At 48.8% G+C, this 24,232-nt stretch overlaps 11 protein-coding genes across 11 annotated transcripts; 6 read left to right on the plus strand and 5 right to left on the minus strand.

The window, feature by feature from the left end:
• Positions 1-96: 96 nt before the first annotated feature.
• F5B22DRAFT_637101 (NLI interacting factor-like phosphatase-domain-containing protein) lies at positions 97-3,732 on the minus strand (the record flags this gene model as incomplete). Its single annotated transcript, XM_047977386.1, has 6 exons — positions 97-231; positions 297-532; positions 599-667; positions 2,097-2,222; positions 2,274-2,502; positions 2,569-3,732. 6 exons carry the CDS (start codon positions 3,730-3,732, stop codon positions 97-99), a joined length of 1,959 nt encoding a protein of 652 aa, XP_047829880.1.
• A 1,219-nt stretch (positions 3,733-4,951) lies between these two features.
• F5B22DRAFT_647617 (initiation factor 2 subunit family protein) lies at positions 4,952-6,391 on the plus strand (the record flags this gene model as incomplete). Its single annotated transcript, XM_047978903.1, has 3 exons — positions 4,952-5,049; positions 5,141-6,238; positions 6,295-6,391. The coding sequence occupies 3 exons, from the start codon at positions 4,952-4,954 to the stop codon at positions 6,389-6,391; spliced, it is 1,293 nt and encodes a 430-aa protein (XP_047829881.1).
• Positions 6,392-6,842: 451 nt separating this feature from the next.
• Positions 6,843-9,432, plus strand: F5B22DRAFT_611040 (uncharacterized protein). Its single transcript, XM_047975248.1, has one exon. The coding sequence runs from the start codon at positions 7,097-7,099 to the stop codon at positions 9,311-9,313; it is 2,217 nt and encodes a 738-aa protein (XP_047829882.1). The 5' UTR covers positions 6,843-7,096; the 3' UTR covers positions 9,314-9,432.
• On the minus strand, positions 9,418-11,145 carry F5B22DRAFT_611042 (N-terminal acetyltransferase A complex catalytic subunit ard1). The gene is made up of 2 exons (XM_047975249.1): positions 10,410-11,145; positions 9,418-10,268 (listed from the first exon to the last, which is right to left on the minus strand). Exons 1-2 carry the CDS (start codon positions 10,720-10,722, stop codon positions 9,916-9,918), a joined length of 666 nt encoding a protein of 221 aa, XP_047829883.1. The 5' UTR covers positions 10,723-11,145; the 3' UTR covers positions 9,418-9,915.
• Positions 11,146-11,529: 384 nt separating this feature from the next.
• On the plus strand, positions 11,530-13,019 carry F5B22DRAFT_234292 (uncharacterized protein). Its single transcript, XM_047969881.1, has 4 exons — positions 11,530-11,577; positions 11,727-11,842; positions 11,904-11,983; positions 12,093-13,019. The coding sequence occupies exon 4, from the start codon at positions 12,192-12,194 to the stop codon at positions 12,798-12,800; it is 609 nt and encodes a 202-aa protein (XP_047829884.1). The 5' UTR covers positions 11,530-11,577; positions 11,727-11,842; positions 11,904-11,983; positions 12,093-12,191; the 3' UTR covers positions 12,801-13,019.
• On the minus strand, positions 12,935-14,038 carry F5B22DRAFT_234240 (NADH-ubiquinone oxidoreductase 21.3 kDa subunit). The gene is made up of 3 exons (XM_047969880.1): positions 13,867-14,038; positions 13,175-13,686; positions 12,935-13,094 (listed from the first exon to the last, which is right to left on the minus strand). The coding sequence occupies exons 1-3, from the start codon at positions 13,918-13,920 to the stop codon at positions 13,070-13,072; spliced, it is 591 nt and encodes a 196-aa protein (XP_047829885.1). The 5' UTR covers positions 13,921-14,038; the 3' UTR covers positions 12,935-13,069.
• A 350-nt stretch (positions 14,039-14,388) lies between these two features.
• Positions 14,389-15,343, minus strand: F5B22DRAFT_611054 (cytochrome b-c1 complex subunit 8). The gene is made up of 4 exons (XM_047975250.1): positions 15,164-15,343; positions 15,039-15,064; positions 14,647-14,824; positions 14,389-14,557 (listed from the first exon to the last, which is right to left on the minus strand). The coding sequence occupies exons 1-4, from the start codon at positions 15,223-15,225 to the stop codon at positions 14,503-14,505; spliced, it is 321 nt and encodes a 106-aa protein (XP_047829886.1). The 5' UTR covers positions 15,226-15,343; the 3' UTR covers positions 14,389-14,502.
• Positions 15,344-15,580: 237 nt separating this feature from the next.
• On the plus strand, positions 15,581-17,016 carry F5B22DRAFT_611057 (putative prohibitin-1). The gene is made up of 2 exons (XM_047975251.1): positions 15,581-16,155; positions 16,314-17,016. Exons 1-2 carry the CDS (start codon positions 15,835-15,837, stop codon positions 16,830-16,832), a joined length of 840 nt encoding a protein of 279 aa, XP_047829887.1. The 5' UTR covers positions 15,581-15,834; the 3' UTR covers positions 16,833-17,016.
• F5B22DRAFT_611058 (uncharacterized protein) lies at positions 17,017-19,966 on the minus strand. Its single transcript, XM_047975252.1, has one exon. It carries the CDS (start codon positions 19,429-19,431, stop codon positions 17,386-17,388), a length of 2,046 nt encoding a protein of 681 aa, XP_047829888.1. The 5' UTR covers positions 19,432-19,966; the 3' UTR covers positions 17,017-17,385.
• Positions 19,967-20,758: 792 nt separating this feature from the next.
• On the plus strand, positions 20,759-22,861 carry F5B22DRAFT_611060 (putative serine esterase-domain-containing protein). The gene is made up of 3 exons (XM_047975253.1): positions 20,759-21,298; positions 21,362-21,661; positions 21,720-22,861. The coding sequence occupies exons 1-3, from the start codon at positions 21,242-21,244 to the stop codon at positions 22,680-22,682; spliced, it is 1,320 nt and encodes a 439-aa protein (XP_047829889.1). The 5' UTR covers positions 20,759-21,241; the 3' UTR covers positions 22,683-22,861.
• Positions 22,862-23,043: 182 nt separating this feature from the next.
• On the plus strand, positions 23,044-24,128 carry F5B22DRAFT_611061 (uncharacterized protein). Its single transcript, XM_047975254.1, has one exon. It carries the CDS (start codon positions 23,120-23,122, stop codon positions 23,999-24,001), a length of 882 nt encoding a protein of 293 aa, XP_047829890.1. The 5' UTR covers positions 23,044-23,119; the 3' UTR covers positions 24,002-24,128.
• Positions 24,129-24,232: the final 104 nt, after the last annotated feature.

The raw sequence follows: 24,232 nt of genomic DNA on the forward strand, positions 1-24,232 counted from the left end.
CATGATTTTCTTAAGTATACATTTAGGATAATAGCACAGTCCATCACTAGGATCAGATTCTCATTACATCGTCATTATCGACCACCCACTCAGTATTTAGTCGAAGGGGTTGGTACGAGTGCCCCACCAGGTGAGGAATACAGATAGGCCGAGCGTCTCAACAACCTTGGCTAGGGCGCTTACGGCGACCGAATCGACGGCACGCTTCTCAGTGAAGAGTTGGTTGAGGAACTAGAGAAATATCATAGATCAGCTACTAGTCTGTATGGTCACCCACTTGATATCGAATAACTTACGGTAGGAGCAGAAGTAGCGAGGAAGATGAGGGAGCCGAGGTAGGCGGCGCCCTTGTAGCTTAGGGTGCCGGTAGCGTTGATGAGAGCGCCGACACCATAGGCCTGCAGCGCGGAACCGACCAGCGACGTGCCCCAGGCAACAGCGGCACCGGTGGCCTCCCTTGAGCGGAGGAACTCTTCCTTTGTGTTGGCGACCTTGGCGCGCTGATAGGTTTGGCCGAAGAGAGGAGTAAGGACTATTCGTAGTGTTTTAGTTAAGAGAGATCACGAATAACTTGACACTTGGGGTAGGGTTGACATACCAGCTAGCTCAACACCGTGGTTGAAGACAGTACCGAGGGCAATAGCCGAGGGCTTGACGGGGGGGAGGTCTGGGGAAACGGCGTTAGTGACTACAAATTCAAGAAAATGAAATCTCGAAAGGACAGCTAGCTGTGCTTCAAGAACGTAATTTGCCAACTTTATGAATCGTAGACGCGACAAGCAAGCGCAGCTGATCGAGCACTAGGGATGATAAAAACCTACAGTGTAGAGACATGGTTGTAGATTAGAATTGGTTGATGATATTGATGGTTTCGAAAGAGATGGTGTAATAGGAGGCTCAGATGTAATTGAATGGGTAGATGACACAATTCAGAGTTGTTGCTAGGGAGTGGTCGTTAATTTATAAGAGCCACGAGAAGCAAAGAAGAGCTGTCAAGGCCGATGACGACACAGCCCGACCTTGATTGAGACAGGAACAATGAGATAATCCGGGGGGACTATCCAGCTACGCGCAGCTTCAATGTTTGGTCCGAGATTCTCTCACTAGGCTAGTCTAGTCTCTTTTTACGTATACTCTGGCTCTTTCGATCATGTAACCATGATTATGATGCCCGCATTGTCGAGCTCTATTCGGCACGAAAGGGACGCTTCCACAGTCTCTATGACGTAAGAGACTCTGGCCTTGGCGGGGGCTCTGCCCACCGTTCTCGCGCCTAGAACCCCAAATCTGCCCCAAGAATCAAGGCACTTGTGGCTGGAATTTATTGTCAATCTTACCATTCATTGCCTCCACTGCCATGTCCACCATGGCTTCCATGTCGTAATGTCTTTTGGCCGAGGATAATAATCTCAAGATGACCCACGGCGGTATGGAGGTAGGCGAGTCTGGGCGAGGTAGGTAACCGCACACAGTGGAGCCGAGGCTGAAACGCTACAGAGTATATCAAGGTTACACATGATGAGGTATGAGTATACATTTCCTATTTGTCGTAAAGTGACCCTTCATGCCATCGGGTGCGGTCTAATCTCTTGTAAATCTTTGACCCAATAGATACCGGTATATGGGTACACGGGGTGGGAAAATACGCTTATAAATATGCGCTGTGTAGGCTCTCTCCCTTAGTGCTTGAGTCAATTTCGGCAACACCTCCTGCGTGCGCTTCTATTCACACATTCATGCAATAGAACCTTCAGACCGGTTGTGGAATTTCAAAACATTATATCTCTGAGCGTGAAAAAAATTTCAAAAAATCCAAAAATCGTGGTCTAGTAGGCGCAACTATAGCCTCAACCTCATCGCTCTTGGAACATACTCCATACCTGAAGTTTCCTTCGGGGCTCTCAAAATTTAGAGGGTTATAAGATCGATAGTGGTCTCGGTTTGTAATTTGCATTGGCGAAAATATCTCTTCCGACAGGTATGCTGCGTAAATCATACAATGTGACTGGATCCATCAGTAGTTGTAGGTTATTATTAGCATAGATATCTAGGTTGTCTTCTGCAGCTGCTCTATGTCACATGCTGGCCATCTTCACCCCCTCTTAATGCCAATAGCGCCCTAACATCAGATACGTACTGCAGCCCTTCTAGGAATGGGACTAGGTGTAATAAGTCGTTATCTGTCGGATCACTAATCCACCCCTGAATGGGTATGGCATTATCTATGGCCTATTAGCAAACTACAGCGAAATTACCGGGAACCAACACCATACCTTGATGAAACATGTAGCTTAGGGGACTGTTATCCAGGATCATAACTTTACTGAGGTCTGGCTCAATCGAGCTGAGATCCTTGATAAATGCCCCATGCCTAAACGTACAGTGTTGTCTATAGTAACGTCCCGAAAAGAACTTCCGTTCTGATTCAAGCCAGTCGATGACCGGATCCGCGTACTCCTGTACGGATGCCGTGAAGACAACCAAGTTGAACCACTTGCAAACCTACGCCACCAAAGTTAGTCGGGAACATAGGCCTACGTGACATGGCTTGGTCTTGATTTGCCTCACCTTTCTCAGAAACTCGTCACAATACGGCCTTTTATGAACATAATACAAAATTGGATGCTGAGGTCCTAGCATCTGCTGGCCGCTACTTCCCGTATATGCTGTATTAAGCCGCACTTCAACCATGTGGCCGGAGCCCATCCTACCCCCCTTGGACATGCTGTGGATCAGTGTTTCATCAAGGTCCAAAATCAGAGTTTTAAGTTGTTTGGAATCCTGTGGTTCGAAAGGAACGTACGACGGCTGTCGTCTCGGTATCAGAGGGCGTGGAGGAGCCGGCGTCTTGGGATACTTTGTTAAAGCACCTTGAGGAGAAGTAGGAGACTTGAGGTGAGCCGAGAGTTCTTCTGTCGCACTGCCACCTTGGGGAGGGTTGGTGGTGTTCGTCGACTGGGCTTTTCGGTGTTTCCTATGGCGTATGGCATCATCATTGTGAAGCTTGATCCGAATCGACCTCCTCGACGGCGCAATTTCTTCGGTTGGTTGTAGCGACTTTGATCTTGTATGAAGACGGTTACCCTCAGCCCTACTACTCACATCAGATTCCGACTCGGAAGAGATGCCTGAAGAAGATGACCCAGATGAAGCCGTACGCCGTGATGCACCAAGTCCACGTCGACTTCTCGCGCTCTGACCACCAGGCTGAAGCGCCGTCGCTTTCTCATTACGAACGACGTCCTCCTGGTAATCGGCAGCAAGTTTGCGCACGTTTCCACCATAAGAACCAAATAAATTCCTAAGCTGATGCAGTGGAGCGAAATTTCCATTGGCATCGTATAAACAAGCAATCAGATACACCCCGGGAGCTGCGATTGTAGACAGAACCCAACGTATTGAGTCGATAAACCCGCTTGCTATGCGCGCAGGGTAATGATACCAAGCACGGGCTCCAACCTCTTTCTCTCTCATATCTCTCTTCTCCAGCAAAGGCGAGGTCTCGTTAGCGCCTTCTGAAAAGGCATTCCTGGCATCTTTTTCAGATGCATGCTCGTCTAGAGGATCGTCTACCGTTACGTCTTTGTCTCTGGCTTCAGTGTCATCTGAAGAAACGACGCCTTCGCTAGAAGGTGCAACAGCCAAGCCAATGTGGCTAAGTGAATTGGTTCGCGAGGGGGCAGGGCTTGATGTAGGAGAGACTCGCGCAGATATGATGTTCAAGGAGTTCATCTTCTGGTCGATCGGTAATCCATCAAGACTCGTTCGGGATCCGCCAAGCGAGAGCAAAACGAGACTCGAGAATGAGAGAGGTGAGAATTGGGATGCAGTAGCGAGGCGAGCAGGCGAGCAGGCGGACGGAGAGGATGTGAGAGGAGTGACGTATCAAGCCAAACCAACTGTCCGCGGCCAAAGGCTTGGAGTGGGAGGGGTTGGGAACTGAGGATGATACGTGATGCTGCGACGTTAGCGGAGTCGAGAAAGACGAATTCCGGGTTCGCAGGTCGTTCGCTGTCTCGTGCGTCCGTTCGTTCGGTCGCTCGGTGCAAGCCAGTTCTTGCGGCGCGGTGCTTTTGGATTGAATGGGTCGAAACACAGAGAGCGGAAAAAAGCGAACGGAAAGTACTCTCAATAGATCACCAGTGGCAGCTCTTTACGACATTAGCTTTGCTACCGAGGAATGGGCATGCTCTATCCTCTGTTGTAAGCGCTAATCAATCAATGAGGTGAAAGCAGAATATTTGATACGACGTCGCAACACTTCGGGTATTCCGAGATGGCTGTTACCAGGTAAATCCAGGTCGGCAGGTTGAAGCCAGTGAGCCGATGAGGACTGCCTTTAGCGCAAGTGACCGCTGACAGGCTGTGCCTGAGGGACCTATCTACAGTAGGTACCTAGGCACCTATCTCAATTCAGGAGGGATTAGGGAAGCCATTCACCAAATGGGAAAAGAAGTACAAGGCACGCACAGAAGACGGGCAGAGGAGAGTACTTAAAAGGTACTTAGGAGCCTACCACCAATACCCAACCTAACTCCGTAGCGGACTGTAGGTACAATGTATGTATGTAGGTACATGTTTCTTCAGACAAGTAGCCCGAGGTAGCCTAAGGTACCTGCGAGCACTGATCGTTGTACTAGAAATCCAAAACTTTGGGTAGGTAGATTTTGAGTCATTGCGCAACGCAGTGCAAGACGTTGACCACGAACCGTCGTTTTTGCAATCGCGCACCCGCCTCAATCGCTTTCTCCAACAGATTCTGCGCCGTTTCGTTCTTCTTTAGTTCTCCCCGCGCAACGTACGCGCTTGAAGCCCTGGGCCTTGAGGTTTTCTGAAATCTGCCCTCCTGTTTCGCGCAAGCCTAAGAGCTACCCCTCCAAAGCCATCTCGCACTCATAGCCATCAATCACCCTTATCCCCACAGCTCCTGTGAGTAGACATCACAGGGAGAATGTCCACCCAGAGAGGGGGCTATACTCCTAGCCTCGAGAAGTTTCTCGATGGCTTGAAAAGTCGACCGGTTCAAGCTTCCGTCGAGCTGCTTGTCTCGTAAGTCATGTATATCCCTTGAGTGCCACATCATTCTCGGCTTGGCCTTATATACTGTTGAGAATACACGGTTTGGCTAAAGTGTCTTTAGTCTTCTAAAAAGACGACAAATCAAAGGGTCCGAGGCTTGTGCCACTGCTACCGCCCACATACTGCTGCAAATTGTCGCACGGGACAAATGGATCAACGTCGACCAGCTCCTCGGCCGTATTCAGCTAATTGGCAGGAAGCTTGTTGCCGCACAGCCCCATGAGCTCGCCACTGGCAACATCGTAAGGAGAGTCCTCGGCCTGATTCGTGATGAGGCCTCTGAAGACCGGAATGACGCTACTACCGACTCACCTCGACCGGCTTCACCTCCGTTACCAGTCCCGAGCCAGGCGAGCTCCCCTCAGAAGCCCGTACGCCCTCCTCCTCTCGCCACAATTGGGTCGTTTGCTCGGACCCAGTCTATGTTTAATCTCCTTTCCGATCCCAATGTCTTCCCATCAACGGGGTCGAACGCATCAACACCTGGTCAGGTTTCAGGCGCCTCAACCCCGATCTTGAATCCTCAGGCAACTAATGTATCTGCTCTACGCTCCGAAGTGATTGATGGAATTCAGGAGATTATGGATGAGATTAAGATGGTCGATGAACAAGTCCAAACCTATGCCGATATCTTCATTCATACCGGCGACTATATCCTGGTGTATCAACCATCAAGAACGGTCCAAAAGTTCTTAGCACGAGCCGCTTCAAAGCGAAAGTTCACAGTATTTCTGGTGGTGGATCCGTCTTTGGCCACAGATGCGGATAACCAGTATGCTTCATTGCTTAAATCCATGGCATCAAGTGGTTCGAACGTCATTACTATCCTAAATGCTGGCCTCATGGCATATATGTCGAGAGTCGATAAGGTCATCCTAGGAGCACGAGCGATAACCGCCCAGGGTGGTGTTGTTGTGGATGCAGGTGCCGCAGCTATTGCACGAGCCGCACGAGAGCGCCGAAGGTCCGTCATTGTTCTTGGTGGCGTGTATAAACTAAGTCCCGAGTGCAAACTCCTACCAGAGAGTCAAATTGAATGGGGGGACCCATCCAAATATGTCAGTTTTGCAGACGGATCTCTGGTATCGCACGTCAAAGTAAAGAGCGCTGTTTCCGAGTTCCTCCCCGCCGACCACGTCGATACTTATATCACAAACCTGTAAGTTCTCTTGTCTCATCAAGCGCAAAGATTTCAAGGCTAAAGTCTGGTGGCAGGGGCGCACATGCACAAGAAAACCTGCACACAATTATCACGGATCACTATAAGGAGGAGGATATCAAATTCGAACTATATGGAAAGGCGCAACGGTGAGGAAACGGGCAAAGGTGAAGAAAAATGTCATTTATGCGATGCGTTCTGTAGCGATAGTACAGGCTCAATACTGCTGGGCTAACCCTCCTAAACGAGGGGCTCAACAAGGCTAGTAGAAGCCCTTCTCGAGAGCGGCACTGTCTGGTGACTCAAAGAACATCTACACAAAGACATGTGCCGGTAACCCAACTACAGCGGCCGCGTCACCCTACAGGGCTCCCAGTCGCATTCGCGAAGTAGTAGGCGAGGTAGGTAAGCTTGCGCAATAAGTTTTAAGCTTGGTTGGGCTCAGCTGCGCGACCCTGCCCGATCAATCGGAGTCCTCCACCGGATCTTGGCCACTAAGCAGACGCTTTACGAGCCGGGGTCAGATCGTAGGCAGCAATATATCAGGCTTCGCCAGCGAGTGAAGCCCCCACGCATGTCGCCAGTTTCCTTTAGATAAAGACCAGGCAGGGGAGACAACATCTTCTCTCGAGTCAAGCCTAGATCAACTGCAATAATCAAATAATAAGCTTTCCAAATCCATCCTTTAGTCAGAGATTTTGCTCTTATGTATAATTGATCATCTACATAATATTTACGTCTACCGGCTCACTGTGTCTTCTCAGGACCGTGGCGTATACCGCTTGCTATTGGCGGTCTCCCTCATAACCATTACTGTATATCGATTCTGGTATTTCAACCGTATTGGACTCGCTACCCATGGAGCCTCACGATGGTCTATATGGTCCTCCACCACCTTATTCGGAAACGGATATCCATCGTCATGCACATGGCTCGCGCAATGGCCATCTGAGCGGTGCCGACGACGATGCATCGATTGCACCCTCCTCGTCCCACAGCAATATTATTGACACCCCGCCAGAGTCGCCTCATGATGCCCATTTTAGCTTCGCTGGTCCCAACGATGATCACCGTTTAACCAGTTCAGCTCAGGACTATTTTGACTCACGTCCCCCGCGTCGGTTGTCGCATGAGCCAAATCTCAGTGTCGTGGTGGAAATTACGCTAGATGCTACGCCGGCTGATTTCCCATACCCTAACTGGGCTCCTGATCGTGATGTATCAGAGCAGGATTGGCAGACATTTATCAACTATCTCCTCCCGGGACATGCAGCAAGGGCAAATTCTCACATTATAGACCGCAAAATACGCGTCGCCAGTGATGCCCAATCCTCCGCTAGTGAAGCCATTACGAGAGCACAGCTCACACCACTCAAGTCTTCAACAAGCGCGTCTACCAGTACTCACGACTTCGATGCAACGCTTCGCGAATGGAATAATGGTTTCTTTGAGCCGCGGGGTGTGACAGTACGCTGTACACCCCTTACCGAACCCGCCGCGGAACCAGGCATACGGAGGGCGAATCCAGCTGATCCAGAGCATAGCGAAGATCAATCTCAGCAGTCGAGAAGCTGGTGGAGAAACCCATTTGCTTTCATCAATGATAATAACGGGAGTCTTCGTCTTGGACCTCTGCACATCGAGGGTGATCGTGTAGCGGTAGGCTCTAGTTTCGAAGCTGATAGCAATGGGGTCCGTTGGCAAGGGCAATCTAATGGCGCTCCATTATTCGAAGCTTCTTCTAGAGGCGTTCGTTGGAGTGGACAACCTAGTCCTAGCATAGGACATCCATTTGCTCACCAGTATGGTCCGTGGGCCGGGCCTTTCGGTGGCGGGCGCGGACGTGGTCGTGATCATGGGCATGAGCCCAGACGGAGAAATCACTCCCGCAGCTCAACTAGTTCATCGAGCTCATCTCAATCTACGGACTCTGACTCTTCTATCGGCAGTCTCCCTAGTTGGGATGATCTGAAGGACGTGCAATTGCCAGTAACGAAGCAGTCGATCCACGCGTGGTTATCGCACCCAGACCAACCTGTCACCAAGGACATGGTCAAGCAAGCCGAGATAGAAATCGAGGCTGCGAAGAACTTCTCAACCCCGCCGCACGACCCATCATGGGACAAGGCGAGGGAAAACCTGCGTCGTGAAGTCAAGGACCTGCTCCAGCAGTTTAAAGTCCTCAAAAAACAACAGAAGGCATCAAAGAAAAAGGCACGCAAGGAGCATCGCCAGCAGAAGCGGGCCCTGAAACAAGAGCGACGTGAAAGAAAGCATACCGAAAGGCACGAGCGTCGCGCTCATGAACATGAGAGCCGTCGCTCGGAGCGCGCAACACGCCGTGCGGAGCGGGATGCAGAGCGAAATGCGCGCCGGTTTCGCCATCATCGTACTGCACCAGGGCCCTCTGTTCCTCACCCTGCAGCACCTCCTTCATTCCCCCCATTTCCCGGGGGATTCGGAGCGCTATTCGGTCGAGGTTCTTTCGGACAAGGGCCTCCCCATGCATCAGTGTCTGGGTTTCATCGAGGCTTTGATGGTCGCGGTCGCGGCCGCGGCCGCGGCCATGGCCCAGGTCGAGACGCATCCTACAACGTCGCCGAACAAGCGAACCACGCCGCCGGGAAAGACCTTGAGAGTACATTGGCCCAGGCGGAAAGGGTCCGAGAAAATGCCTTAGCCCTCGCTACGGAGCAACAACGGGCCGCACGAGCCATGGCAGCGGAGGAGAGCCGACGGGCAGTGGAGGAGAGTCGACGTGCGGTGACCGCGGCCGTGTCGCGCGCCGCAGCCGACACCAAGCTCGCCCAGGCCTGTGTTCTGGAAGGACAGCTTTCCGCGAAAACTGCACAGATACAGGCTCTTGAAATTCGTATTGCCGATGCTGATAAGTGGGGACATGGGGAGAAGAAAATGAGCGTGGATGCCCGCGCCCACGATCTTCAGGCTGTGGAGAGGCTGGAGGAAGAGATGGCGCTCCTTGCTCGAAAAGTCGAAACCTTAAGATTCGAGGCTGACGAGGAGTTGGCAAGAGGGCTTGCGGATGGAGATGAAAATTGGGCAGGATATCGATAGGAGTCAGGTTTCAGGGTGTATTATGTAGTGTGCATGGGATAGGTTTTCTCAAGGACGATGTGTATCTCTATCTACTAATTTCGTATTGCTATATATACCATGGATTTGTTGATATGATACCTCTATTTATTTATCTGTGCTAAACCTCAAAATCTATGTATATGGACAAAACCCAGGAATTCTAGCTGTCAAGATATAATTCTGTTGTCCTTTTAGTCTTTCTGTTTTTGTTTTTTTTTCCTCCTTGATGTGCTTCCCTTCCTTTTCCTCTTCGTGATCTACAGGTTTGCATCACTATATCATATACTTGAACTCTTCACATCCTATCATCTCTTGATTGGCGAACCCATCCATGTTGATGACATTGAACTTCTGCTTGGCGTTACAGCTTCGACCCCACAGAGATGAGAAATACAGATATGCCTTGTCGCTGCTCATCCTAAGAGGAGGCCTCTCTTGCTGCCATCATTACTGTCCTCTAACTCCAAGTAATCTGTTCTCTCGATAGACTCGTTTATCCCATATCTTTTCGTATCTCAGCTATCCTTCATACATGTTTTCTGAATACGAGTGGGCTTCCTTGAAGACAAGCAAGACTTGCTCTACGAGTGCTTGCTCTCGTCTTTTTCAACAAGACCCTGAACGCCGAGACCTCGTCCCACCTTGACCTTTTTCAGGTCTTTTTCTCGCACAGGGAGGGCCTTACTGCCAGCCTCACCGACGGGCTCACCCTCGTCAGCATCTTCGGCGGCAGCGGCGTCGCGAATCTGCTCCCGAATGGAAGATAGGTCGAGGCGCATGCTGAAGGCATCCTCGCCATCGGCGTAATACGAAGATTCCGTCTTATCCTGGTCGAAGCCAAGTGTCTTTGTATAGAGGTGAATGGCGGCTTTATTGGACACGCGCACGTGAAGAGAGACGTACTGTGCGCCGAATGTTTCGACCATAGCTAGCTCTGGAACAACCGAATCTGATTAGCGAAAGCGCATACGAATTGTACGAGGCCACTGAAACTACTCGGGACTGAAAGCACAGAGAGTAGCGATGACAATGAAATCGAGCTAAGGCGAGGGAGCCGAGAGGAACGGGGACATACGGCTCTGGCGCATGAGCTTCTCGGCAATTCCTAGGCGACGATGTGTGCGCATAACTGACAACGAGGTGATGTGACCATGTTGGATGCCGTCAGTGGGCTCCTCCTCCATCTTGGCCAGAACATAGCCCACGATCTTAGGGTAGTCGTATGGTGTCTTCTTGGGCCGCGAGACATCGACGGCAACGTAGCTTAGCTGGGGCCAGGAAAGCGCATGGTATAGGTAGTACTTCATGAAGTAGTTCTCGGGCAGGTTTTCGAGGTTCGCATGCTGGATTAGCGGGATGTCGCTCGGCTCGAGGCGACGAATGTCCATGGTTATGAAATTTGGATTCCGGGCAGATGCGGGTATATAGGAGCCGTAGCTACCTAGGTATCTATCTATGTGATGTGACGAAGTGCCTATCCTAGGTTCGTTCAGTCTCGTGTCCTTACCCACGTCGTCGTCGTCGTCGTCGTCGTTTGCACTTGTGTTGTCTCGGGTAGACCTATTCGAATCGGGCTAGCATGGGCGTTGGCTCGTGTGTTCTGTTTTACACCATCTACCATAAACTCCCAGGTAAACTCGAGCTAGAGCGACTGCAGTTTCTCGGAGCTCGGGAGCAGCACGGACTTCTGTTTGTCTAACAGTGTCCAAGCTCTGGTCAATGGGTCGGCGCTGTGACAATTGTGCGTACAGTAATTTAAGTTTGGATACCGAAGTGGGATGTTGCCATGTTGGTGAAAGTCTGAGTGTTACTTATGCTCAGTTGCGCACTGTACCAGTACCTTCAAGTACTACCTATATGTACTTGTTCACATGGTGCACGTTGATTATTCCCTACCGCCGAATTCTAAATACGGTTAGGCTATGACCTTTTCCTACAGCATAGGTATGTACATACTCTGTACATACCTAGCCTTGGTAGGATAGTGCGCTGTAGGGCTCAATGCCCACTGCCAGCGCGGGGCACTCTTCAACGTATTTCCAGTGCCCCTCTCGAGCTCATCAGCAGCTCTAGGTACCTAGGTAGGTACATATAGGTACTAATATGCTTTTCACGATCCATTACTGGTCGCAAGGTAACGATTTGATAGATGCAGCAGGCCTCGCTCAAGTATAACTGTATTGCTCAAACTGAAAATTAGGCAAGTCGCTGCTATAGACATTACTTAGATGCTGGCCACCTAGGTAGGTAGCGAGGACGCCGCGTCAGGTGGTATACAGGGCAGGTTGCATGCGCTAATGGTGGCATATTGCTGGGCTCAAAGTTGCTATCACCCGATACCGGCTCTTGAATACGTTTCCATGTCTGAAGGTTCTAACTGCTGTTTACATAGGTATTCATCTCTTCTGGTGACGGACTCTCGTATATGTTGACATTATTAAGAAAGTCATGGTGGAATAATATATCAATAATGTACGGGAACTGGCGTGTTTGGCACTTGGAAATAATGTAAGTTACCTAGCACGAAGGTGCGAGTGTGTGGCATAGACGTATTGCTAAATCGGGCTAGTTGGTACATGGCATACTGAGTAAGGGTAACCTCCATCGCCTCAGTAGTACAATTTCACATTCGACAGAGAAGGGGTGAAGGTAAGAAATTCCAGGTTAACTTTCTCTTACTCCCAATTCCAGAAGGTCAATAAGACTACTATCTAGTAGAAGCGAACATATTATCGTTAATACATACACGAACACATAGTATCAAAGGAAGGGAAGAGAGGCGCCACACAGAAGTGGCCTTAGAAGCGTTGGCCAAGCAAACTCTTCTCGGTCAAAAGACTTGTTTGGAGACCGTATCATGGACTCCTCGGATGATCCCTTTGATGACCTCCTGAACCTAGAGGAGAAATACTATCGGGATGGGTACGAAGAGGGACTGGAAGATGGTGTTGAGGCCGGCAGGATAGAAGGATACTCCCTCGGCCTGAGAAAAGGCTTTGAGAAGTTCGCCGAGGCTGGCCGTCTGCAGAGCAAGGCCATAGTCTGGGCGAACCGGATACCAAAGTACCAGCAGAGGCGACAGCGTCAACAAGACAGCACTTCAGAACAACAGGGCCTGGCTGAAAATGCTGAAAATAAGGGAAAGGAAAGTGAGATATCTGAAAGTGGCGCTAGACGGCTACCGCCTGTTCAATCCAACTCACGCCTAGAAAAGAATATCGAGATGCTCTATGGCCTTGTAGAGCCTGGGACCCTGTCTACCAATAATGATGACGAGTCGGTTAATGATTTCGATAGCCGAGTGAAGGGTGCCCATGGAAAGCGAAGGATCATTGAGCGCGTCATAAGAGAAGGGACAAATGGCCGGCATCCCACTGCGTTTTCGCCTCCTTCGCTGAAGAATGACAACATTGAAGACATTGGCAAAATACAATCTACTCCTGAGGCGAAGTCGACAACAACCTAGCAGTTCGGATTCCAATAAGTCAACTGCTACAAAATCGGGCGAGTTATAGAATAGCTAGCGATCCCTTTAAGGCTAATAGCCTAACCTCATAATAGCACCCAGAGCCGGAAATTACACAACATTGAACTCACCCTCACTACCTGGAGGACTCGTAGAAGATCTGATCATGTCAATAGATGCAAAGCTCGAGTTGCCTAGGGAATCTAAGGTACAAAAATCCTCATATGTACACACGTAATCCTATCCGTTCTTCCTACATACCTAACTCTCTATTGGAAAGTTCGGCACGGGTAACTATAAGTTAAAATGTCAGTACGTCATTATTCAGATTACACAGTCGCCTAATTCCCCACGTTATGACAGCGGAGACTTACTCTTCGGGATATGAATTCTCCTCCGTCAAGCCATACTTATATGCCTCCCACTTCCCATCGGTCTTCTTGCGCTCGCCGCTCGGTAGGGGCGGCAGTCCGTTGACTAGGAGGTCCTCGGCGGCAACGGCAGTTGTGTTCTTCTCGAAGTACGCAGCGAGCCCGCCGGACTGACCTTCCTCTGCCACAGCGACGAGCTGCTTTGCACCAGCGTCGCCGATCAACTCCCGCTTCGGCGCAGCCGCGCTACCAACACTCAGGAGCGCCACGGCATCTGCCTGGTTCACGACGCTCAGCTTAGGGTAGGACCGTCGGCCGTCTCGCTTCCAATATGGGTTATCGGCGATGTCACCCGCCGGAAGTGTCACGGGGTCATCATAGATGAGCGGGTCGAGAGCGCCTGGTGTCGGGTTCCGGAAATATGGGTTTAGAGGCACGCCGGACGAGCGATTAGGGTCGACAGCAAAGACACGGCGTACGCGATCCCAAAAACCAGTTGATTCAAGGGTTTGTTTCTAATATTATCAATTGGTGTGTTAGTGAGCTGCCCATGGCTATCAGAAGAGACATGTGAAGACTCGAGAAGGCTGAGGCCTTTCCCTAGCTTGTTATCTGGCAGAGTAGATGCGGATCGGGGTGGTTGCCGGTAGAAGCCATTGGCGGCGATCCTTGGCGGAGAAAAGGCATAAACACACCTGACTGAGTGGCACAACCCCCTTTGCAACTTTCGCTACCGCTTTTGAAGCCATGGTGGCTGTGTGAGAATGGGATACTGCCGTTGGGAATGTCGTTGATGTAGTTGGATGAGGTTGGCCGAGCTGCTAGCCCCCCCCCCGGCCGGCTCCGGTTGATTTCCCGAAGTATTGCCGCACTGTACAGGAGACGAAGCAGCATCACCATCGATACTTCATTAGAGCAATCTTACCATGACTACATTTACATACCGAAAGTATATTGGAGCGGGTTGATTTCCAAGACGATGCCTTCATCCGCACAGCCTCCTCCTGAAATCCAATCTCAATCGCTCACCTCTCTCACGTAGTGAAGCGGGCCGATGAATCAGGAAATAGCCTGGTAAACGTGTTGGAAAGCGGCATATAGTTCTAGTTTTGGCGCATAAATGCAAACGACCTTGAACACTGTACATTACCATCAAGACCCTCGCAATATACACTGCTGGATCTTAGTATTATTATTGTTTTCAGCGGCGTCAGCGGATTAGCAAAGTGAACTGAAGTGTATCATTTGCGCTTGTCATACTTCTGTCTATTGATATACAGGATTTTGTCTACACGAAAGGCGCGATATCTATTCCATCATTGAGGGCTCCCTTATTCGGCGTCACTGAACTCCTTGCGACCCTCCTTAGAGTTCAGATAATGATTTCTAGGAGAGGGTTAGTCTAATGATTCACTGTGCGGAACATCTATAAATCTGTATATGTTATACGGATTGATATGTTCGTGATCCCATACCTCTCGGTAGCCCAGGACATGGCGTAGTAGAAAGCGATGAAGGGGGGTGCAACGTATAGCACCTGCTTGCTGAATCGGCGCCAAGTGTTGAAGACGGCATCATGGGCAGCGCCGGCGATTGGGTTCTGCCTGTTCGGGCTCATAGTATATGTGATGATACCTTTCTGCTTGTAACCCCCTAAATATCCAACGTGTCAGTTTGATGAGACATACGCTACATGGCAGGGTCTCGCAAGGTCTTGCTTCGTATCCGTCGTGAACAGTTCCTCCAATCCGGTTTAAATCATCATTGCTCCCGGCTCCTCCTCGCCCGATAGCCCAGCAATTGTGTCCGTGCATTGATTGATCTCGAGGTATAGTGTCGTGTAGAGATAATAGTAGAATTTACTGACCAAAGTTTCCCCAGCTGCCGAGGTATCTATGGCGAAATTGTCAGCACACAATGATTGCCGTAGCAGAAGGTAGGATGACTTCAGCGCATGGCGAGAAAAGCCGCACGAAGTCCAGGTGCACATACTTGTCATGGCGGCCAAGAGGAGCATCGCCGCCGCCACCTCGTAGAGCTTGAGTAGGACGCATTGTAGAAGTCGGGGTGCAATTGACGGGGATGTGGTGTCAATCAGGAGGATAGGATTAGCTGAGTAGTTCGGGATGCAATGGAGGACCGGAAGTGAGGCTCGGTTGAACTCGAAATTGAAGATGCGGCCGGGCCCATCCAGCGCCTGGCCGAAAGGAGTTAGTACCGCGACAACTCAACAGCTCAGTGACCCGCCTAAAAGTTAACCCGTCATAGGTGGGCACAGAACTGGAGAGCACCATTGGTTGTCCCAGCTCCACGCCTCTACCTAGGTACATACATACCTATGTATATACGTAGTAGTAGGTACATAGATGTATGTGCATGTAAGTACCAGGACATACCTATTACGGAGTAGCTTAGTTGATTTCTTCTACCCAGCTTAGTGCGGGACCACGATACTTGGTTAAGTTCCCAAGGTAAGATATCTGCCGACCACAGCAGCTACAGTTCGATATTCTCAGCTACAACAACTGCTAACGTTCAACTTCTACCCAAGCGCAAATCGCTAGCCTTGCCTGTCGCCGATTAAACACTTCCTAAGGCCGAGGCAGACCAAACACTTAAGGAGATCTCAACGTTTTAAGCTGCGCCGTGAAAACCCGCCAACGATGGACCCAGTAATTAGATCAATGTCGCGGCTCGCCATTCCCGCTATCTTTGGTGCAGCCGTTATACAGTCAAGCATCTACGATGTCCGGGGTGGAACTAGAGCTGTCATTTTCGATCGACTGCAGGGTGTAAAGGAGGGTGTAGTCAACGAGGGCACACATTTCTTGATACCATGGTTGCAACGTAGCATCCTCTTCGACGTCCGGACGAAGCCCAGGAACATCGCCACTACGACTGGTAGCAAGGATCTGCAAATGGTCAGCTTGACGCTGAGAGTCTTGCACAGGCCAGAGGTCAAGGCCTTGCCTAAGATCTATCAGGTATGTATTTGTTCCTGCAGTTCCGCATTGGCCACTTGAGATCGAGGGTCAAGGTGAAAGTTAGCGACCGTTGTCATGGAAGTGTCGGGACCCGAACGACGGAGCAGCACTGTCAACTCCTTTTGAAGCATCAAAGCCATAACTAACCTATTACACAGAGCCTTGGTACCGATTATGACGAGCGTGTACTCCCCTCCATCGGCAACGAAGTCCTCAAGTCAATCGTTGCGCAATTCGATGCCGCAGAGTTAATTACTCAACGAGAGGCAGTATCACAGCGCATCCAGACAGATCTGAAGAAGCGTGCTGCGGAATTCAATATCGCTTTAGAGGATGTGTCCATCACCCACATGACTTTCGGCAAGGAATTCACCAAGGCTGTTGAACAGAAGCAGATTGCACAGCAGGACGCCGAGCGTGCCCGCTTCATTGTTGAGAAGGCTGAGCAGGAACGCCAAGCTAACGTTATTCGTGCGGAAGGTGAGGCCGAATCGGCCGACACCATCTCCCGTGCCATCGCTCGCCATGGTGATGGCCTCATTCAGATCCGGAAAATTGAAGCCTCTCGCGAGATTGCACAGACCCTTGCCACAAATCCTAATGTCTCCTATCTCCCTAGTGGCAGCAAGCAGGGAGGTAGTGGAAGCAACTTCTTGCTTTCCGTCGGAAGAGCGTAGGCTTGAAGCAAACCGTAAAAATAATGGTGTTACGTGTTCAGGGATAGGTGCGAGAACGCAAGCATTACACCCCGAGAGGCAGAGCCTCTTATGTATATTAATAAGGTACTACCCGATTCTCCACTCGGGATCACGATTAATATGTGTTACTATCGCGCAAAGACCATTATATCAATCCTTTGTGTATGCCACATATGCTCACGTTCATCAAATGTTTTTTTATTTGCTACGATCTGACGTTCAACCCGATCATTTATTCTTGACGGCGTAAGAGCGATCATCGGTGTTCTCTGATGAGCCGCATCCGGCGACATAGCACCCGTAGATCATGTTGGCAGAGCCTTAGGGGCCAGTAAACGAAAGCATGCGAATATGGTCTTAGACTCGAGCGCTGTGAAAATCAAAGCATGGGCTTGTCACCAGCCCTGCTCGTGAGGAGTCTGATTCTCAGTGATCCCTCAAAGCTCGTCCACTCATGCCCTGATATGCACGACCATCCCTTATACAGCTTTAAATGTGAGAGTGATCCCTATTTTAAATGGAAGTCTCGGTGTCAATGATTGCGAGACTTCTTTACCTGAGCACCTCCCACGACGGTCCAGACCTCACTAGGGGCTTGTAACTCTCCGTTAGTGTCCACAGTCCAACCCGCCAACCGCATAGATTTCCATTCGTCCCGAATCTTAAGCCGGACTAAGTCACCTGCCGCCTGTGCATCTTCAGCACTATCATGGCCTTCTGGAGAACCTTCGCCGGAATCAACCTGGATTTTTCGGCCAAGCTTCGCCTCCATAAGATGTTTGAGACCATGGCGCATGGGTAAACCATTTTTGTGTGGATACAAAAGTACTGTGTCGATGCAACTTGGATGGATAATGCGTGCAGCATTCAGATCGTTCTCGAGGCCGTGGCCAATCAGTGGCGTTTCTGCACTTATAACTGTAAAAAGTATATCTCGAGCGACTCGAGGTGAGGCGGCGATCTTCAATCGACGCTGAGGCGTCTGGCTAGGGTCCTGCGCTGGGAGTATTGTCGGTTGGTGGTTGGTACCAACTTCACATCGTTCGGCTAAAGCCATATCCTCTGGTCGCACACCGGAAAATCGAGTATTGAGGTCCAAGACCTCGCCTACTGGACGAACTAGGATGTCGAGGAGGGTACCGCCAGCCGGCCAAGACACGACAGTCAATCGAATGAGCTCTAACCCGTAAACGGTATATGCCATCTCACAGTCAAAGGACACGGCACGCTCCCTGGGTATTTTAGTATTGGTCGGAGTAGGAACAAAGTTGAGCACGGCACCAAGTCTCTTGGGGTCAGTTGTCTTGAAAACATGATGCTGAGCCGTCGTACAACCGCCTGCCTCATCATCGTAATTTCTCTGACAACACCTGAACCTCCGTTGAGCCTTCGAGCGGTCACCTGGTGCTCGCTCGAGATAATATGGTTTGCCTGGGTGATAGGTACAGCTCCCGTTAGATGCTAGAGCGCCGTCTAGTTCCCGACGACCAGGAAAAACTTGGAATCTTCTTGTACACCGATCGCAAGTTTCAGTGTTGCCGCAGGCCTCAACGGCCGCCTGGGCAGCCGCAATATCATCTTGGGATGGGACCTTGGAAATGTAACCATATCGTTCGAGCGGAGCTAGATCAAGCACCAGTCGAGATAGAAATTGAAACTCTTGCGATGACGTGAGACCAGTTTCAATTGATTCTACCACTGCTGGCGTGGCTGAGTTCGAGTCATTGGAATTATCACTCTGGAATATCTTTGATCTCTCATCTTTCCACTGAGCAAGGGACATCTTCTTGTAGGTCAAAATTCTATTCCGTATTGAAGTGGCGTAGATAGAAGTCTTTTTAGTAGCTATTTCTTGCTCCTCGTCTAACGTCTTGACGATGAGTTCCTGATCAGACATCAGCCACTCCTTCTCCGTCCCTTTAGCTGTTTTCTTTAATTCATTATTGAGCCGCTGGAATTCCTTATGCAGGGCCTTCACCAACGCCACTCGGGTGGCATGACTTGTTGGGGCTTTCTTTAAGAGGCGAGGGTTAAGTGATTCGGGCACCTTGCCGATTGGCTTTGACCGAGCATCAGAAGCCAAGCCGGGCGAGCTAGCAGGCGCTACAGAGACAGTAGCCATCGACTCCTGAGTTTTGGTCTGGCGGTCAGCTGTGTTTTCGTTTGTTTCAGTTGAAGATGGAGCCACACGCCTCGGGGCAGAAGGGGAACCGCTTGCGTGTACGGTTCCGGAGGTGCTAGCGGCCAACCCTCTTCTTTGTTCACCAAGCTGTGTCTTAGTAGAGCCTGCCGGGCCCGAGGACGATGAGGGCCGGGGCGAGACGTAAGCACTGTCTATGTCGAGCTTTACTCGCTTCCTTTGCAGTTCTGGTCTTGGGGTGTCGTTAGTGTCCTCATCCGGGTGTGGACGAGACGGAGCTGGCACTTTTGGCGTGCTTCTGTTCTGAAGGGAGTTCTTGTCTGTTGTTTTGTCACTGTCGCTTTGATCGCGAGTATGGCTGAAAAGGCATTGGAAAGCAGTACAACTATCGCCGGCAGGACAGGGCAGGCTTTTGAGAGCTGCCAATGTGTTCGCCATAGTGAATGGATGGCAAATATTATAAGGTGATGAGAGGAAGCAAATGAGGGGTGAATGGAAGACTGTCTCAAGGGGATGGCGACATTGGAGAGACCTGTCTGTGCCTCGTTCGAATATGGCTCGTTTGTTTCACCAAAAAAATGAGATGGCAGGCAGGCAGACAGGTTGGCAAGTAGCTGCTTATCACGCGGGAAGCATGTGCACAGGGATGGTTGATTGAATGTAGCTAATGTGGACGAACGAGGATGTCATGGATGAGTTGAAGGGGGGTATGGAATGCTTCTTAGAAGAAGAGCCTTGAGTGGCATAGAGTAGGTAGTGAGACGAAGTCCCAGTTGATTGAGCGGAAGCCAAGAGTGAATGAGTGATGTCGTCACCAGATGGACAGACTCTGTATTACCCTGTTAACATTGTTAGAAATTGGAGGAGGATAGCACTCAAGGCTTTGATAGGTAACTCTCCGCGCAAGACTGATGCAGGAACAGCCTTATATTACTTAAAGTACACTGCATCTACGAGGAGGCAGGGTTGTGAAATTAGTAAGTAAGTTTAGTATTTGCCAATACTAATACTTACTAAAGAATTTCCAGGAATTACTTACTAATACTAATTAGCCTTGAGTATTTACTTACTAATACTAATTATTCTTTAGTAATTCTTTAGTAATTCCTTAATAATTATTACTTACTAATAATATTTAAAAAAAAAAAAAAAAAAAAAAAACCCTTTATTATATATAATAATTCATTTAAAAGTATAATGAAATATATTACTTAAATAAATAATTATTTAATTATAATACATAATATTATATATAAAATATTAAATATATATTATTATTTTAATAAATAATTATTCTTTTAAGTAATATTTTTTATTTTTTTATTAAATAATATTTTTTAAACTAATATTTTTATAATGAATTAATAAGTAATTAGTAAGTAATTAATAATTACCTAGTTTAAATACTAATACTTACTAATACTAAGAATTCTTTAGTAATTATTTACTTATTAATTTCCAGTGCCTTGAATACTTTTACTTACTAATACTCAGCTAGTAAGTAAATACTAAGGAATTACTAATTCAGTACTTACTATTCTCACAACCCTGCGAGGAGGTAGAGTACCTGTGCACAGTATGCGCCGGCGCGTGCTTGCTATCTATCGCACAGTGTACGCTCTGGGTGGGCCTATACTACGTATATACCTATAATTCAAATGAATGGGAAATAAATACCTACGTAGGCAGGTAGGTACCTAGGTAGCTGCCCCTATATATGTATAGGTAGAGGAATGTAGGTACACTTACAGTAGTAGGTAGTCAAGGAAGTACGATGCAAGAAAACCCTTGAGCGAACATGATCCTAGTGACGCAACCTAACACTTGCCTGGACTCCTAAATATTGTATGAGAGGTGCTGTCTACCTTTTACCATTTCTGCTGCCTTTTATACTTACATAGTAGGTGCTCTCTTGGCTACTCTCTTGGCTTCTTATATCCGTACTAAGCCACATTCACATATCCTACTTACGTGATCAGGTCTTCTCAGCTGAGCCGGGCATACGGGCAGCTCACCTGTCCGCCGGAGTTAACGACTATCCCAGCTGATACAATACCTACCTACATACCCAGGGGCTTATTTATTACACCTACCAGAAACCTACCTACATGTACACTATAGACTACGAGCCTTTGGCATACGTCCTGATCGTCTCACATTCCTCCATTCTTTTAAAAAGATAGCATATAATATTGCAGTCTCCGTTTAAAGTCGCTAAATCAAGGCACAGTCCCTGGACTTGTTAGCCATGGAGTTTAATGGTGGAGGTATATCCGCAAACCATCTATGTGTTTTAGTTCATGGGGTATGCCGCCCACCTCCAATGCTGGAAGCGCTTGTGATTGCTAGATTATCTAACCCAGGACAGCTATGGGGAAACCCAAACCACATGAGCCAGGTTGCAAAGGCCCTACGAGCGGCTCATTCTGAAGATGAGCTGTACCTCCTTCTTGCGAAGCGGAATAGTGGCAATTTCACCTATGACGGCATCGAACTCGGTGGCGAAAGAGTTTGTGTTGAAATCGAAGAGGAAATCGAATCAATACGGAAGAGAGGTGGCAATATCACCAAATTGAGCATTGTTGGATATTCATTGGGTGGACTGGTTGCCCGTTATGCGATCGGTCTCTTATCTGCAAAGGGAGTCCTAGACCAAGTAGAACCAGTTGTATGCGCGGCGCTCACTAATTCCACTTAGTTGCTACGACTAACATAAAGGCATGTAGAACTTTACAACCTTTGCGACACCGCATCTGGGTGTACGAGCGGCTCTTCGAGGCTGGTACGACAAAATATGGAACAGACTAGGAGCTAGGATACTGTCAGAATCCGGGCGCCAACTCTTTATCGTCGACAGCTTCCGTGATACGGGCCGACCACTCCTCTCCATTCTCGCCGACCCCGACTCTATATTCATGACAGGTCTAAGGAGATTCAAGCGCCGGACATTGTATTCCAACGTGACCAACGACCGCACTGTCAATCACTATACTTCCATGATAACAAAAACGGACCCTTATGTCGATATGACTAAGGTCAAAGTCACCTATGTAAAAGGCTACGATGATGTAATCCTTGATCAAACGAACACGCTCGAACCTCTCCCACCAGCGAGCCCTAAATCAACAATGCACTCAGTGGCCACCGACGGCTTATCTTATATCAAGAATGGGCCATACATACTTGCGCTTTCTATTGTCCTGCCCATTGGCATTACAGCTTTTCTGCTCAACTCGGTTGTGCAAACAATACGAAGTTCCCGGCGCATCCAACTTCATGAAACTGGCAAAGCCGGGATACAGATTGAAAAATATCGAATGCCGCTCTGGATCAAAGAGTTCCAGGGTACAGTTGAAGACGTCTACGAAAATCTCAACAATTCACAGAAGCAGGAGTACCTCACATCTCCAGATGAGACAGACTCTGACAGCACGCTGAACACTGCAAGGATTGACATTCTTGATCTCGAGCGCAGAGGGTCTGAACCCCATACACCTACGCTCGCATTGGCCCCTTGTCAGTTCGATATGATTAAAGCCCTAGACAGTGCGGGCTGGCGTAAGTACCCAGTCTGGATTCACAAAGTACGACATAGTCACGCAGCTATAATTGTCCGTACAGATAAGCCGAGCTTCAGTGAAGGACTCATTGTGTTGAAACACTGGCTAAACGATGAATTTCTCATATAATTATATATATGTCCCTGGGTTGCATGTTATTGCTATATATATAGAAAGAGGCGTTAGGAAGGGACATTTCCAATTTTTAGATAGCAGTGCTCACACTACCTATAGAGCAAACTGAGCTAGACACTATATATAGAACGCTCTCGTCGAGCGGCCATAATCATAACATCTTATAGAGGCAGCATCCGAGAGGCTCATGGCAAATGAGGCGACATGAATTATCTAAGTGTGAATCTCATCCTCTTTGACAGCAGTAGGTACTCAGGACATGGGCATCACACTATGGACAGCTGCCGGGCAGCTGTCCATCTATACTATTTTTAGAGTGAAACTTTTCATAAGTATGACGAGGTAACAAAGTACCGGCCAGGTCATTTCCAAAAAAAAAAAAAAAAAAACATAACACAGAGGTCTTCAAGACCGCTTCACGGCGAATTGGAATGTTGATTCGGCGACTTGGCGCTCGGGTTCCCCGGGTCCTAGGACCTGCAACGGCTAGCAGGTCGACCTTTGTTACCCTTAGAGAAACCCCGAGTCTTCATAGCGGTGCCGCTCTTCGATATGGGTTGCCTAAAATTGAGAAGAGACAGCAATTGTCCAGGGTCTATTCCAACTTTGCACCTAGAGACTATTCTCGCTACGACGCATATGCTCAACCACCCAAATCGCGTGGTAGCAGATTAAAGGACATGGCCATCGGCTCCATCTTGACTATCATTGCGTACCTCGCATATAAATCCTACAGCCTGTGGGATGTTGTTAAGCATGCTAGAGAGGAAATTGATGTCGCCATAGAATTGGACGAAATTTACTCTCACTATGATCAGTTGTTAGACCAAGCTGAGGCGGCCGGCGATATGGAAAAGAGTCAGAGTCTCTTTAAAGAGCGCGCAATGGCTCTCGTACGCGCCATGCTTCGGAACCAGGAAGACCAGACTATCAATGACTTAGGCCCGCTACCTACGCTTCCTGAAGATTACGACGGCGGCCAATCTCATGGAGCGCAAATATTTGGGGGTGGCGACACATTAATGCTGATGCCGCAGTGCCCTCCACTGGATGAAGGAAATTCATTAAGCCCTCGCCACTTGGTTGCAGTTGCTATCAACGCCTTTGCTGAGGATATTGGCATTAATGACGATGCGATGGGGCTAGTCAACTACCGCACACCTAAAGTTCACGAAATCATCCGCCGCTCAAGATTCATGCTAGAAAAATTGCGTAAAGAGGGTACTATAGATGGGATGACATTAGTCACTGTATATCTATGGGATTTCGAGTTCATGTTTGTTTACGATGAAGGCATTATCATGTATCAGTAGTTGGAAATGAGTTTGGAGCACGACAACTCAATACTTGTGATTGTGAGTACTCTAAGCTGGATACCCTCTTATGGAAATCAACGGCAACGGAAGTTGAACTTACTTACATCCACTGAGTATGTTGGGGGGGGGGGGGGGGGGGGGGGGGTTAGTTTTGAATTATCCAGTAAAAAATAATTAGAGAAACAAGAAACAAAAACGAAAAAAGAATAAGACTTATGTAGTGATAAT

This window comes from Xylaria bambusicola (genome assembly GCF_022495145.1).
Source record: "Xylaria bambusicola strain CBS 139988 unplaced genomic scaffold F5B22scaffold_27, whole genome shotgun sequence".
Lineage (NCBI taxonomy): Eukaryota > Fungi > Ascomycota > Sordariomycetes > Xylariales > Xylariaceae > Xylaria > Xylaria bambusicola.

What these genes read in the sequence shown, in the direction of transcription:
- F5B22DRAFT_611054 (XM_047975250.1), bottom strand. Translation starts at nt 15,225, where the DNA reads ATGCGTCCTACTCAAGCTCTACGAGGTGGCGGCGGCGATGCTCCTCTT. An exon ending in CCTCTTGGCCGCCATGACAA is followed by an intron (nt 15,065 to 15,163) that starts GTATGTGCACCT and finishes ATTTCGCCATAG; the next exon opens with ATACCTCGGCAGCTGGGGAA. An exon ending in CGGCAGCTGGGGAAACTTTG is followed by an intron (nt 14,825 to 15,038) that starts GTCAGTAAATTC and finishes TTGGATATTTAG; the next exon opens with GGGGTTACAAGCAGAAAGGT.
- F5B22DRAFT_611040 (XM_047975248.1), top strand. Translation starts at nt 7,097, where the DNA reads ATGGAGCCTCACGATGGTCTATATGGTCCTCCACCACCTTATTCGGAA.
- F5B22DRAFT_611061 (XM_047975254.1), top strand. Translation starts at nt 23,120, where the DNA reads ATGTTGATTCGGCGACTTGGCGCTCGGGTTCCCCGGGTCCTAGGACCT.
- F5B22DRAFT_611057 (XM_047975251.1), top strand. Translation starts at nt 15,835, where the DNA reads ATGGACCCAGTAATTAGATCAATGTCGCGGCTCGCCATTCCCGCTATC. An exon ending in CCTTGCCTAAGATCTATCAG is followed by an intron (nt 16,156 to 16,313) that starts GTATGTATTTGT and finishes CCTATTACACAG; the next exon opens with AGCCTTGGTACCGATTATGA.
- F5B22DRAFT_611058 (XM_047975252.1), bottom strand. Translation starts at nt 19,431, where the DNA reads ATGGCGAACACATTGGCAGCTCTCAAAAGCCTGCCCTGTCCTGCCGGC.
- F5B22DRAFT_611042 (XM_047975249.1), bottom strand. Translation starts at nt 10,722, where the DNA reads ATGGACATTCGTCGCCTCGAGCCGAGCGACATCCCGCTAATCCAGCAT. An exon ending in GAAGCTCATGCGCCAGAGCC is followed by an intron (nt 10,269 to 10,409) that starts GTATGTCCCCGT and finishes CGGTTGTTCCAG; the next exon opens with AGCTAGCTATGGTCGAAACA.
- F5B22DRAFT_234240 (XM_047969880.1), bottom strand. Translation starts at nt 13,920, where the DNA reads ATGGCTTCAAAAGCGGTAGCGAAAGTTGCAAAGGGGGTTGTGCCACTC. An exon ending in GGGTTGTGCCACTCAGTCAG is followed by an intron (nt 13,687 to 13,866) that starts GTGTGTTTATGC and finishes TGATAATATTAG; the next exon opens with AAACAAACCCTTGAATCAAC. An exon ending in GAGAATTCATATCCCGAAGA is followed by an intron (nt 13,095 to 13,174) that starts GTAAGTCTCCGC and finishes TTTAACTTATAG; the next exon opens with TTACCCGTGCCGAACTTTCC.
- F5B22DRAFT_234292 (XM_047969881.1), top strand. Translation starts at nt 12,192, where the DNA reads ATGGACTCCTCGGATGATCCCTTTGATGACCTCCTGAACCTAGAGGAG.
- F5B22DRAFT_611060 (XM_047975253.1), top strand. Translation starts at nt 21,242, where the DNA reads ATGGAGTTTAATGGTGGAGGTATATCCGCAAACCATCTATGTGTTTTA. An exon ending in TATGTGTTTTAGTTCATGGG is followed by an intron (nt 21,299 to 21,361) that starts GTATGCCGCCCA and finishes AACCCAGGACAG; the next exon opens with CTATGGGGAAACCCAAACCA. An exon ending in TAGACCAAGTAGAACCAGTT is followed by an intron (nt 21,662 to 21,719) that starts GTATGCGCGGCG and finishes AAAGGCATGTAG; the next exon opens with AACTTTACAACCTTTGCGAC.